This window comes from Pelophylax lessonae (assembly GCF_965119305.1).
Source record: "Pelophylax lessonae genome assembly, chromosome: 2".
Lineage (NCBI taxonomy): Eukaryota > Metazoa > Chordata > Amphibia > Anura > Ranidae > Pelophylax > Pelophylax lessonae.
Window position 1 is genome coordinate 612,098,755 of NC_138769.1, and position 13,518 is coordinate 612,112,272.

Genomic DNA, 13,518 nt, shown 5'->3' on the forward strand with positions numbered 1-13,518 from the left:
TGATTAGAGTGTGACATAAGTCTACAATATTAAAAATTTTCACAATATTCTTATTTTCTGAGATATTGAATTTTGAATTTTCACTGGCTGTAAGCCATCATCATCAACATTTAAAGAAAGAAGTGCTTGAAATTTATCACTGTTTGTAATGAATCAATATATTATATGGGTTTCACTTTTTGAATTGAATTACTGAAATAAATTAACTTTTTGATGATATTCAAATTTTTGAGATGCACCTGTATATAGAAATTTTAACAGCTGTTTGCTCATAAACTTTATACCCATTACCCCACTTTTCCATAAAACCCGAACACCTAGCATAAGGTAGCTTCTATCACAGTGGCTGGTGACATTGTTCCCCTCCCCATTGTGAACAACAATCAAAGCTGCTGGAGTACTCCTTTGAACTCAACCACTTTGAGCCACTCCAGCAGAGATGGAAAGGAATTATCAAATCCAGAAGTTGTGTATGTGCTCTTGTTGTAAGTAGGTGAAATTGATCTTCTATAAAACAAGGTGGTGTCCTGGAAAAAAGAGCAAAAATAAAGCTTTCCACTGTTCATTAATATTTCTGTACTGTATTTTTGAAGCTAGGTGTAGGTGTACCTTAAAGGGAACTTGTCGGACATCTTTAAGCCTCTAAAAGTAATTGTTCTCACTAATAGGGATGATCAAACTTTTGAAAAGTTCGGTTCGACCAGAACACCCGAATTTCCCAAAAGTTCGGTTCGGATTTCAGAACCCCATTGAAATCAATGGGACCCGAACTTCGGTAGTCAAAAAACACCATTTTTAAGCCCTAAAACCCAATAAATGCCCCTAAAAGTGCCTAGGGTTCTGGGTCATGCCCCATTAACTATTAATCACACAAAAAAAGTTCTTAAAAATTGTCATTTTTGATAAAAAAGCCAATTATTGAAAAAAAAAAAAAGAGAGAGATTTTTTGATTTTGACTTTGGATTTAGTATCTGGGGGGTCTAAAAAGTGTACATGTGAAGTTTCAGCTCTGTAGCATGTCCAGAACCATGAAAAAAAAAAAGATAATTTTTCAGTAGAACAGGGATGTGGGACCCTCCTTTAACACCTATATGATCTTTTTTTTCTGGTTCTGGACATACTACAGAACTGAAACTTCACAGGTACACCTTTTAGACCCCCCAGACACAAAATCACACAAAAAAAAGTTCTTAAAAATTGTAATTTTTAATAAAAAAGCCAATTATTGAAAAATTAAAAAAAAAAAAAAAAAGAGATTTTTTGATTTTTATTTATTAGTGTGAGGAAAGGGATATCTAGTGTAGTTAGAGTGCTCCTTTACACTTAAGTTAGCTTCAAAAATTTAGTTTCTGTAGGGAAAGTGTTAAGTGTAAGGGGACCGTAGTGTAGTGTAGGGTTAACTGGCAGTGACTGCTATGGCAGGGTGACAAAACCCTTCCATAGCAGGGTGACCGCTATAGAGAAATTATTTCTCTGAATTGCTTCGGCACACCCATATGGCTTCTCACCAGCCAAGCATTTTTTATGCTGCAGGGGCTGCCACTGCCAGTGCTTTTTTGATGTCAGACATGACATCTGAACATGTGTATAGGGGTATATATACACATATATGTCTGAATATATACCCCTAGACATATATAGGTGTGATAGTAGCAGAAATAAATGCTTGCGCTAATGAAATCATTTACAGTAATATATTTCTGCTACTATCACACCTATATATGTCTAGGGGTATATATTCAGACATATATGTGTATATATACCCCCTATACACATGTTCAGATGTCATGTTTTTCCTGACTGCAAAGAACCCAAAAAAATGCCTTCTATTAAACCGGCAAGGTGTTACAGCAGCAAAGCCAACCCCCTGAGCTGAAAGTTTTCTAATACAAACAATCTTTTTTTTATGGTTCTGGACATGCTACAGAGCTGAAACTTCACATGTACACTTTTTAGACCCCCCAGATACTAAATCCAAATCTCTTTTTTTTTTTTTTAATTTTTTCAATAATTGGCTTTTTTATCAAAAATGACCATTTTTAAGAACTTTTTTTTGTGTGATTTTGTGTCTGGGGGGTCTAAAAGGCGTACCTGTGAAGTTTCAGCTCTGTAGCACCAGAAAAAAAAAGGATTGTATCTACACTAGATATCCCTTTCCTCGCGCTAAAAATAGCTAAATGACACTTTTAAAGTAAAATTAACAGAACTGCTACCACTCTCTTCCATGTCCAGTATAACAATGCTAGGAATATGGCGGGGGCGATCTTATATACTGGGGGGCGTATTCACTAATGATTGGTCTAGGGACCCCCTAGTCACTCCAATCACATTCCTAGCCCCCTCAATTGGCTTTTGCTAATGGTTCTGGTCCAATCACGGGCTTTTAAAGCCCATTTCCTGAAGCATTGCATTTTGGGCGGTTCTGGTTGCCGAATTCCAAACTTTTTGGGCAAAAAGTTATAAATTCGGCCGAACCTCGAACACCCAATGTTCGGGCCGAACCGATGGTCGACCCGAACCGTTCAATCATCCCTACTCACTAAGCAATTAAATATATTTTCAAACCATTACATTGCATTTTGGATTACATTGTGCAAAAAGGTAAATCAGCGCAATTAAATATAAAGTGGTGTAGTGTTAAGACCCAATAATTTGGGACACATAAAGAAAATACAGCAGCTATATAAAACCTCCTTCACTAACGGGAGAAATTAACTATAGACAAATATGTATACAGCGCTATATAAAATCAAATAAGGTGACAATGTGCATCATATAAATCAATAAACTCGCTTAAAGTGCAATATATATATTCCTTTAAGGTGCAATATATAATGTCCATAAAGTGCATTAAAAGTAAAGTGCATAAGAGTCCACTAAAATATAAATATAACCGTGGATTAAAATTCAATAAGGTGCTTGATAGATGTTTCATATAAAAGTGCAAGTGACACCACCACTGTTTAGCCACCAGATGGCCTCTCACCTCACTGAAGCATTAAACCAGCATTGAATCCTCAATAAGATCAGTATAAGGAATGCCACTTCCTGAATCAATCTCTCACCATCCCATGCACATGATATGTGAATAAAGATAATGAGGCATCTAAGTGTACACTGCTATTATCCTTTAATTGATTCACATTCAAAGTAGAATTGCACTCACATGAATCGGCACAATGGGCTTATGCGGACCGTACACGCCAAAAACAGTAGCTGTCGGGAGCCGTGCTGGTGGGTCGCTGCTCGTCCGTCCAGGTCTCCTCCCCCTATACGCGTGGCGTCTTACGCTTTCGTGACACGACTTCCTCAGTAGGGGTGATTACTGAGGAAGTCTTAAACTTCATCCCAGCCATTCATTTAGAGTGCACTCTATAGTGGTTAAAGCATACTGTTTACACAGAGAAGTTACTATAGTATTGATCACCATTGAGGTTACTGTTTTCTAATGCCATTGCTTTTTGCTGATCTTGTGGATTACCAGGTCTACTTTAATCTAACCGTATAGAATTCCATTCTAAGCTATTACATAGTTACTTTATTGTCTAGTGAACCGTATTTGACCCTATTCTCTACTTTCTCATCTGTGTATATACTGACATTTATTTCAACCTGTAACAATATATCGGGTTCCTTTACCACTAACTAGTTTGGTGTCTGTTTTTTTTATACAAAACTAGTTGCTTGCAGGATATTTATATTTGTGCTCCCAATAGCATTGCAGTATCCATTTGTGTAACCTGATGTGTCGCGGGCTGGGTTTTTTCAGAATCAAGGCAAAAGAACAGAGAATCCAATATATCAAGCGGCTCCTGTAGGGGTAGCAATACATAAATAATCTGTCTAGGATAAGGCTCCACAGGGGCCTGTGTTAGGTTTTCTAGCCAGAAAAGCCTATTTTATGCATGTCACTGAACTTGGTTTACTTTGTTACTGAAGTGACACCTTTCGTAAAATTCAGGGTTACAGTGACTTATAAGGGTGTTCTACTTAAAGTGATTGTAAACGATCACCTTGTAAAACATCCCATTCAGTATAAAATTGAAACAAAAGGCAAAACATTTGTGTATAGGTATAAAAAATTAAAAATCTTAATAATACCTTTTTCCCCCCTTTTTGTAAGTGATCACATTCCCTCTGTTTTCAGCTGCAAAAGAGCCGGGGGAGGAGGAGCAACAGTACACTGAGTTTCTCAGTAAATGGCTGTGCAGGGGGAGGGGGGTGCATGTCAGAACAAGTCTGATCATTGGAGGAGAGCAGGCAGGGTTCCCAGCACATCTAGAGAACTACCATGCTTTGCTCTCCTCCTTAGTGTGGTCAGTTTTTATTAGGAAAGCAGAGGATCTGGCAGGAATTACAGGGGTTTCACCTAAAGGAAGAAATACAAAGAGAACAGGATACTTTTCTATACAAGTACATGGCACAACAGGCACATATCCAGAATATGAAATGCTGGGGTAACGAACACTTTTTAAATGTGGGTTTAGCTTGGCTACAAGAGGCAAGCTAAGATTCTGTGACAGGAAAATCTTCAGCAAAAAATTGAAACCAGGATAAGAGGAGCGCACATTTCTTGAATGCTAAGGTAATATAGTTAAGTTTGAGGTACAATTAAAGATTGAATGACAGTACCTTCTGATATCTTTTATCCCCCCCCCCCCCCCCAACCACCACCCCTCCAAGCAAGGTATACTGCAGTCTGCACTCCCTGACCTCCACTCTTGTTCTGTTGGAGTCCTTGCTTTCATGGAGCAAGGCATCTGGGCATGGGGGAGCATGTGACCGCTCCAATGTTACAGTGGTTGGGCCTGAGCACCCAACTGTCAGGCCTGAACACTTTCACATGTTGGGATACAGTGGCGTCATCCACATCATGCTTACTGAAGGAGTACTGGCAGCTGAGATGCAACAAGGGAGCATGGACAGTGTTACCAACCTACCACACTGAAAATTACTGTCATGACACCCAAAATTTACTGGCACAGCCAAGCTTTTACTGGCATTTCCAAAAGTTACAAAATTAGTTTTTTAGGTGTAAATTTCAATATTTAGGCTACAAACAAGTACAATATGCAATTAGCAATCTGATTTAGGGTAGATCTTAAGGAAAAAAAAAAAAAACATTTTTTTTTTTTTTTTTGTGTGTATATATAGCAGGTAAGTAGCTCAGGGACAAGACCTAGGAGGGCAAGAAATTAGAATGGGCAGGCGCACACACATGACTCTCACAGTGACATTGACAGCAGTGTGCAGCAGCAAAGATCACCGACACAACACGTCCCCTCCTGAGTCACAGTGATAGTCTCTCTCTATGCCAGGTGGTCCCTTTAGTCCATTTCAGCTCCCGGCTTGCCTTTCTCCTGTCCGACCTGCACACAAGGCTCCAGCCGCTCCGCTCACCTCCCTTACATCATGACATCAAACGACAGGCTGAAGAACCGCCTCTGCCAGATCTGCCCTCGCTGGTGCCACCCAAACACATTGTCGCAGGCACTCGGATAGGCATGGTCAGTTTCCCGATCCACGCGTCATAGCCATGTTTTTTTACTGGCAACCCTTTCCTGTCACTGGCATTTACTGGCAAGAGAAAAGTGAAGTTTTTTACTGGCTGCTTTATAGTTTACTTTATATACATGTAAATGAGCTTTTTCTCTGGGATAGGGAATTTAAAAAAGTGTTTATTTTTGTTAGGATCGAATGGAGGCTGCACGAAGTATTGTGAATACAATAAAAAAGCACAGAGCACACATGGTGCGTGATGTGGAGCGGCTCTGTGATGCATACATAATTCTGGCCAACATGGATGCCAGCCAGTGGAAAGCCCAGCGCAGTAAGTACTGCTTTATTTTTGTAATATGACGTTTTAATTGTGATAAGAACACAAGACTTCAGGGCCTAATCTGAATGACTCGCTGTTCTCTGAAGAGCAAATAGAATATGATTGCACTATTTAAACAATTAAAGTAAATATTATACAGAGCTTTACATATTTTTTTTTCTTAGGCCCTTCTGGATACTCGCATATAGACTTTTGTGTAAGCAGTGCCAGTACAATGGAAGTACAGTACCGAGGGGTTTAATAAGAGACTGTTTTTTTTATTAAAGCTGTTTAACTCTTATGTGCCCGGAGCTTGATGCCTAAATTCCATAATTAAATTTAACATCATCAGCATACATTGAGAATATTCATAATAAGGCCCCTTTCACACGGTCCCCATTCAACTCAGCGGGGATCGATCCGCTGATCCCCGCTGAGCCGGCGGATGACAGCTCCGTCTCCACATACAGTGCGGAGAGGTAGGTGTCAGAGCCCCCCTGCTCTCTATGGGGAATCGGATGAGAGCAATGTTTTCTGTCCACAATATAACCCCAGCTATTTTGTTCCTTTGTTTCATGTCTGAACGAGCTTATTCTTTGACTACAAACAAGCAACTGAGCAGTAGACTGCACAGCTAAAGTCTGCACCACCAAGTGGCCGAAAAGGAAGGTGCATGCGTATCTTAAGAGATACTGGTGACATGTTCTTTCATGTGGTGCTCAGGCTTTTTTTTTTAAAGATCTGAAGCAAGATTCTGTAATGTTGACAGAAGCCTGCTGGCCCCTCCACTAAACATGGAGCAAAGATCAACAGAAAGACCCACTGATGACATTGCTGGGTCAAAAAAATTATTACTACTATGGAGGATTTTAGTATTTTTATAGTGCCAGGTGTCAGTGTTGGGGGTAACGAGTTACAAAGTAACTGATTACAGTAACTACATTACTTTTTTTGGTAACTAAGTAAAGTAACTAGTTACAATACTAATATTGGTAACTACACTACTTTACTAGGCTATAGGAGGTAACTACACTACTTTACTAGGCTATAGGAACGCGCTTTCCTGCGTTACCCAAGCCGTGCGATACAATCGTTATTTCGAAGAATAGAGAGGGATGAAGTTTATGACTTTTTGTTGCACTTTATGTTTTATTCTGTTTTTTCAGGTTTTGTTCTCATGTTTCCCAAAGCCTGTGTTTATACAATAAACTCTATGCAGAAAGAGTGTCATGCATCTTCTTCTACACGGTCAATTAAGAAAGAGGAAAGTAAAGTAATAAGTAGTGAAGTTACTTTTCAAATGCAGTAACTAGTAAAGTAATCTCATTACAATTTACAGAAGTAACTAGTTACATATTTTGAGTAACTACCCCAACACTGCCAGGTGTTTGCTTTACAGATAAAGGGAGATGGAACGGTACAATACAATTCAATATTAAGAGGATTTGGAGAACTATGCTTACAATCTGGCTGTATCAGATGACGGCTCTGAAATTGGAAATCACTAAATCATTGTTGCTTCCGGTTTTATTCTGGACAGAAAAAATTGAGGAATGAATGTTCTTCTATCTACTCCTACTCCCAATTTTGAAGCCCTTCCTTGTGGTCCCAGCCAATAAAAGTAGGAGAGCCTGGAGACCACACCGCCTGCTCTGTGAAAGTGAACAGCAGCTATACAGCCTCTAGATAATTTTCACTTTACAGCCGGAAGCCAGCTGAAGAAATGGAGCACAAGTGGATGGGTGCAGTAGCAGCCATTAGCCTGGGTTTAACCCTTCACTCTTTTGACATGCAGAGCACATCCTAAGAGCTGAACTGGTTTCACTCAAAAAATAGCTAATGTACTTCTTTATGCACGGGGCGTTGAGCACAAAAGCGACATTGTAATGGGAACAGGCACAATTACAAACAATGGGATTCTGCATGTTGAGCATAGTCAAGCAAAACACTACAAAATGTTCAGGTGTGAATACGGGCCTATTGTAGACCCTGAATAATGCAAACAATATTTTCCTAACAATAGCTGGGAACTGTGGCTGTTTGTGGAACTCTATTAATTAGGGGTTGAATTTATTGATCATATACAATATCTTTTTTTGTTTTGTTTTGTTTTTTTTTTTTTTTTTTTGGGGGGGGGGGGCTCACATCCATTTATACTTACAGCCCCTAATTTCAAAAACATTGGGATGCTTTGTAAACTCAACATAAATCAGATTGCAATGATTTGCAAATCTCATAAAATATGTAAGTATAAATGTTTAAATAGAGAAATGTACCATTTTAAGAAAAAAAAATAAGGTAATTTTGAAATTGATGGCAGCAACATGTCTCATAAAAGTTTGGACAGGGCAACAAAAAGCTGGCAAACTAAGTGGTACTAAAAAGAAAGAGCTGGAAGAAGATTTTGCAACTAATTATGTTAATTGACAACAGGTCAGTAACATGATTAAGTATAAAAAGAGCATTTTAGAGAGTTATAGGGGTTCAGTTAGTATAAGTGGAGAGTGCAAAATCTAGTCCAGCTGTGCATTATAGCCAATCAGCTTCTTACTTCTGCTTGTTCAATTAAGCTTTGACAAAAAAAATGGAAGCTGATTGGTTTCAATGCTCAGTTGCACCAGATTGTGCATTCTCAAGTTTTAGTAAATCAACCCCACAGTGTCTTAGAAGTAGACATGGACAGAAGTTCACCAATCTGTGAAAAGCTGTATCTAAAAATTGTCGAACAATTTCAGAATAATGTATCTCAGTGTAAAAATGCAAAGACTTTAAATATATAATCTTTTACAGTACATAATATCAAAAGATTCAGAGAATCTATAAAAAATATCTGTGCACAAGGGACAAAGCTGAAATACAATATTAGAGGCGTCCCAACTTTTCTCTTTCGTTCATCGACGGACACAGCGCTCTATAAATCATAACTACTGGGTTCTATTGCCTCCTCCAGGAGTAGGACTAGGCAGAACAAAAAACACCTGGCTACTCCCATGGGCCGTCCTCAGCTTGGTATATAACCCCCCTCTCTGGTCTAGGTAATCAGTTTTAATCGATCTAGTCGGGAGTAAGGACCTAGGCTCCCAGCTTGGATTTCTGGTCCTAGCAATTTTTTCTCTAATCGTTTTCAAGGGCAGCATCTGAGAGATAGGCTCCACCTGAAACAGGAAACACATTAGTCCACCATTATAAAAATGTCAGTCATACCTTCTGCCTCAGTTTGATTGTGTTTCTTCCGGATCCACAAGAGCTGCAACTGTTTATTATTTTTCAGTCTCTGTGCTAACTTTAAGGAGGCTCCCTGGCCAGCCATCCATCCAGCTCAGCGAGCTTTGGGCAGTGCAGGTCAGGGGAAGTACATTGGGGCAAGCTGGCCCCCCACCTGAGGTTTCACCCTTACCGAGGGATATGCAACCATCCCCCCCCCCCCCCCCCGCTGTCAGGATGTCTGCGGAATCTCCCCCAAAACTGCATCTGGACGAGCCAGCGGTCCTGCCACCAATCTTCTGGGCTAGTTCAAGCTAGCCACAGCTATCCTCCATGCCGGCATACCTTACTCAGCGTCCCACGCTGTTGAAGGAGCAAGATGGCAGCGGGACCAGAGCCTCGCGAAACGCTCGGTGGCGCGCTTCAGGTCGGCAGCCATCTTGAGGAAGTCGTATGATAGAGCGGAGAACGCCCGCCTGACATCACTTCCGGGTGGCCGCACAATTTTTTTAAAAGCAGAATTCACAGAAATAAAACAAAGAAAAACAAGCAGAAGGATAGCCCCCCTATACCAGAAATGCATCAACAAAATGGTGGCCAAGAGTCACAGGGGTTCCTTAAAGACATGCTTGACTCCTTTAAAAGCTAATTAAAAGCACAGTTGGGCCACTTCTTACGGCCATAGAAAAACTGGAGGCTACAGCAAGCTTCAGCCAGGCCAGCAGTAAGACACCTATCCCCTCGTGCAGCGGGGATGAGGTGGACCCAGTGAAGCAGGAAACGCATTCAGAAAGCCCAGAATCACAATCCAAAGATGGCCTATGCTCGGACTCAGATGACAAAGATCCTGCATCAGAGGGTTCACTTTTTCCCTCGGAAGACGCTGATAATTTTCTGAGAGCTATAGCAGATACACTGGGTATCAAAGAGCAAAAAGTCATAGAGCTTTTATTACACAATAAGATGTATAAAGGCTTATAACCGAAAAAACCAAGAACATTTCCGGTACATGAGACTCTGAAAAACGTAGTCAAGAAAGATTGGGAAGAACCGGAAAAGAAGCTTTTCACCCCAGCTGCGATTAAACGCAGATATCCTTTCACAGAGGATACTAAACCCTGGGCAAAAAGAACAAAAAGGGATTTGTTATGTACCGCCGGAGGAAGAAAAGACAGGAGTCTATTCGCATCATATTTGCGAGTTAAAAAACCATCAGGCAAGCTATGCCTCATACTGAACCTAAAACCGCTCAACAAAAAGATAAGGTACAAAACATTCAGGATGGAATCCATCTACTCGGTCACAAATATCCCCCCGGCAGGAGTATTTATGGCCACAGTAGATCTGCAAGATGCATATCTACATGTACCAATAAAAAAGAGCCATCAAAGATACCTAAGATAAGATCCAGGGTCCGGCTACCACTCTACATTTCTAAAACACAGCTCTAACTTTCGGCATCTTTTTCGCACCCAGGATTTTCAGCAAGGCATATCTAGTCGATCTACTATTCTTGATTGGATGTCAATCTACACAAGAGCATCTCTTACTTGCAAGGCTTAGGATGGAACAAAGAAAAATCGCAATTACCCCCAAGCCAGAGAGTCTTTTATTCGGGCTACATACTAGATGCCAAAATAACCAAGATTTTCCTGACGGGAAAAAAGTCGAGAAGATCAACGAAGCAATAGAATCCTTAATAGAGACCAAGTTCATGACCATCAGACGGGGCATGGTAGTGTTGGGACTAATTACGTCTTCAATCTTGGCCATCACCTGGGCCTAGCTCCACATGAGACCTCTACAAAATCACATTTTGGCCCGATGGGATGGCAACCTATCGCCCCTGGAGGTGGATATTTTGTTTCCTCGTGCAATTAAAAGAAGGCTTCAGTGGTGGCTCCGCCCACTAATTTACCTGTCCTGTCCAGTCAGGACCAGACATTTGGTCGCAAGGTGCTCCAGAATTTATCCCCTCCCTAGTAAGTATTGCCTGGTACAACCTCTCAGATTCTGCTCTGGAAGACGATTAGAGAAAACAGAGTTAGGTACCTGATAACTCTTTTTCTAAGAAGTCTTCCAGGGTAGCACTCGTTCCCGCCTTAAAGAAGAAGGGAAAATAGGGATTGCGGACTCATGCACTTACTGAGGGTTCCTTCGGTGCTTTAATATTACTGAGGCAGAAGGTATGATTGACATTTCTATAATGGTGGACTACTGTGTTTCCTGTTTCAGGTGGGAGGAGCCTATCTCACAGATGCTGCCCTGGAAGACTTCTTAGAAAAAGAGTTACCAGATACTGTACCTAACTCTGTTTTCTCCTTCCTTACATCTTTTTTGTTTTTTTCTCTCAGGAGATCTACAATCAACTGCCGGGCTGGGCGACGGGCTGGATAATCTAGATCCACTGGTCCCCCCAGCCCAGCCAGCAAGCACGTGCAGACCGCAGCTATGCACTAGGTCGGCCGTGACATAGCCTCACGGATAGAGGCTGGCCCGCAAGTTAACCGTCCCGCAGGGTTACACACGACCGGACTTGGGTCTGAGTCGCAGCAGTCCCTTGGCCGACAGCTCCCCTACTTCGGGGGTGAGGATTCTGTCCGGGGCGTTTTTTTTGGGTGGACACGGGTAACCTCCAGAGATGGTTGGACCTGCATGAAGGTTTCCTCCTTTCTTTTTTTTTTTTTTTTTTTTTTTTGAAAAAACTTTATTAAAGCAATGATATGGTACATGGAAAATGCAAGTACAACATTAACCGGTTGCCGACCGCCGCACGACTATATACTGCGGCGGTCAGCCCCGGCCAGGCAGAGTGACGTATCGGTACGTCACTCGCCTGTCACTGACTTGCGAGCCTATCGCGGGCTCGTTCACAGACAAGTCAGTGCGTGTGACCGGCGGACTCGATGTCCGCCAGTCACACTGTGATCGCTCCTGTGAAGGGAGAAAGACAGAGCGGCTTGTGTAAACAAGCTGCCTGTCAGTTCTCCCTGTGTAAAAGTGAAGATCTGACCGTTCTACTATGTAGAACGGTTGATCTTTGCTTTTACACCAATAGGAATGTCCCTACACAGTTAGAATCACGCCCCTAGGACACACTTAACCCCTCCCTGTCCAATAAAGTTAACCCCTTCCCTGCCAGTGTCATTTTTGCAGTAACAGTGCATATGTATAGCACTGATTACTGCAGTAATGTCACTGGTACCCCCCAAAAGTGTCAAAAATGTCAGTCAAGGGTCCGATCTGTCCGCCGCAATGTCGCAGTACCGAAAAAAAAATCGCAGATCGCCGCCATTATGCGTTAAAAAAAAAACACCAAAAATGACAAAAATCTTTCCCTTTGTTAGTAAACGCGATAACTTTTGCGCAAACCAATCAAAATACGCTTTTTGCGATTTTTTTTTTACCAAACATAGGTAGCATAAAACAAATTGGCCGAAAAATGTTAAAAAATTTTGATTTTTACTTTTTTTTGGGGGGGAATTTCATATAAAAAAATGTGAAAAATATTGTTATTTTTGCCAAATTTACGCTCTTTTTTTGTTTATAGCGCGTGATCAAAAAATCGCACAGGTGATCAAATACCACCAAAAGAAAGCTCTGTTTGTGGGAAAAAAAGGACGTCAAATTCGTTTAGGTACAGCGTCGCACGACCGCGCAATTGTCCGTTAAAGTCACGCAGTAAAAAATCGCAAAAAAACCCCTGGTCCTTTAGCAGCCAAATCCTCCGGGGCTTAAGTGGTTAAACAACACATTTTACATTTTATGGGAGTCAGAGGCCGAGCAAGAGCAGAGGCTCGTAGCTGACTCTAAAGTAGGGATATTTTGCAGTAAACAAGATACAATCATCAAACATACTAGAACCCTAGTTGGATGGATCTTGTGCATTTATTATAACTGACTAAACAAATATAGAGGGGGGGGGGGAGGTGGAAAAGCGAAGAACAAGTGAATGGGGGCAGACTATGAAAAAAAGGGGGGGAGGGCTAACTCCAAAACCATTGCACCCGAGTTCTACCCTGGGAGATGGTATGAGAACATATCTTCTTGCAGAGTAGTAGGGATATCTTGGGGTAGTGAATCCATAAAGTCCTGCCAAGTGTGTAAATAGCGGTCAGCGGATGATGGAAGATGAAAGTCCGTATTAAGTCGATCCTTGGTCATAAGGGATAGCAGTTCCTTATGTATCTGCGAGACGGAAGGAACTACTGTCGTTATCCAGTTGGCCAGTATTACTCTGCGGGCTATCAGCAAACACGTAAGAGTCCATACCCGCGGGTATGGTGGCGGGCGGCTAGACCAAATCTGGAGCTGTTTGTCCTAATGTCCAAATATTAGTAGAAGAGGATCCTTGGGCAATTGAAGAAGGGTGATCTTTTTAATGAATAAAAGTACTTGATCCCAAAACGTGGATATGAACGAGCACGACCAGAACCTATGGAGTAGGTTCGGCCTGACGACCTTGCAATAGGGACAGAGGCTGGTAGAAGGATCGT

General features: G+C 41.4%; 1 protein-coding gene across 2 annotated transcripts in view; it reads left to right on the plus strand.

Moving 5' to 3' along the window:
* Positions 1–13,518, plus strand: part of ATM (ATM serine/threonine kinase) — a 276,722-nt gene that overhangs the window by 210,063 nt on the left and 53,141 nt on the right. For both annotated transcript variants that reach the window (XM_082248434.1, XM_082248435.1), the window contains exon 52: positions 5,692–5,830. In XM_082248434.1, the coding sequence (XP_082104560.1) occupies positions 5,692–5,830 (139 nt within the window). The remainder of the gene's footprint in view (positions 1–5,691; positions 5,831–13,518) is intronic.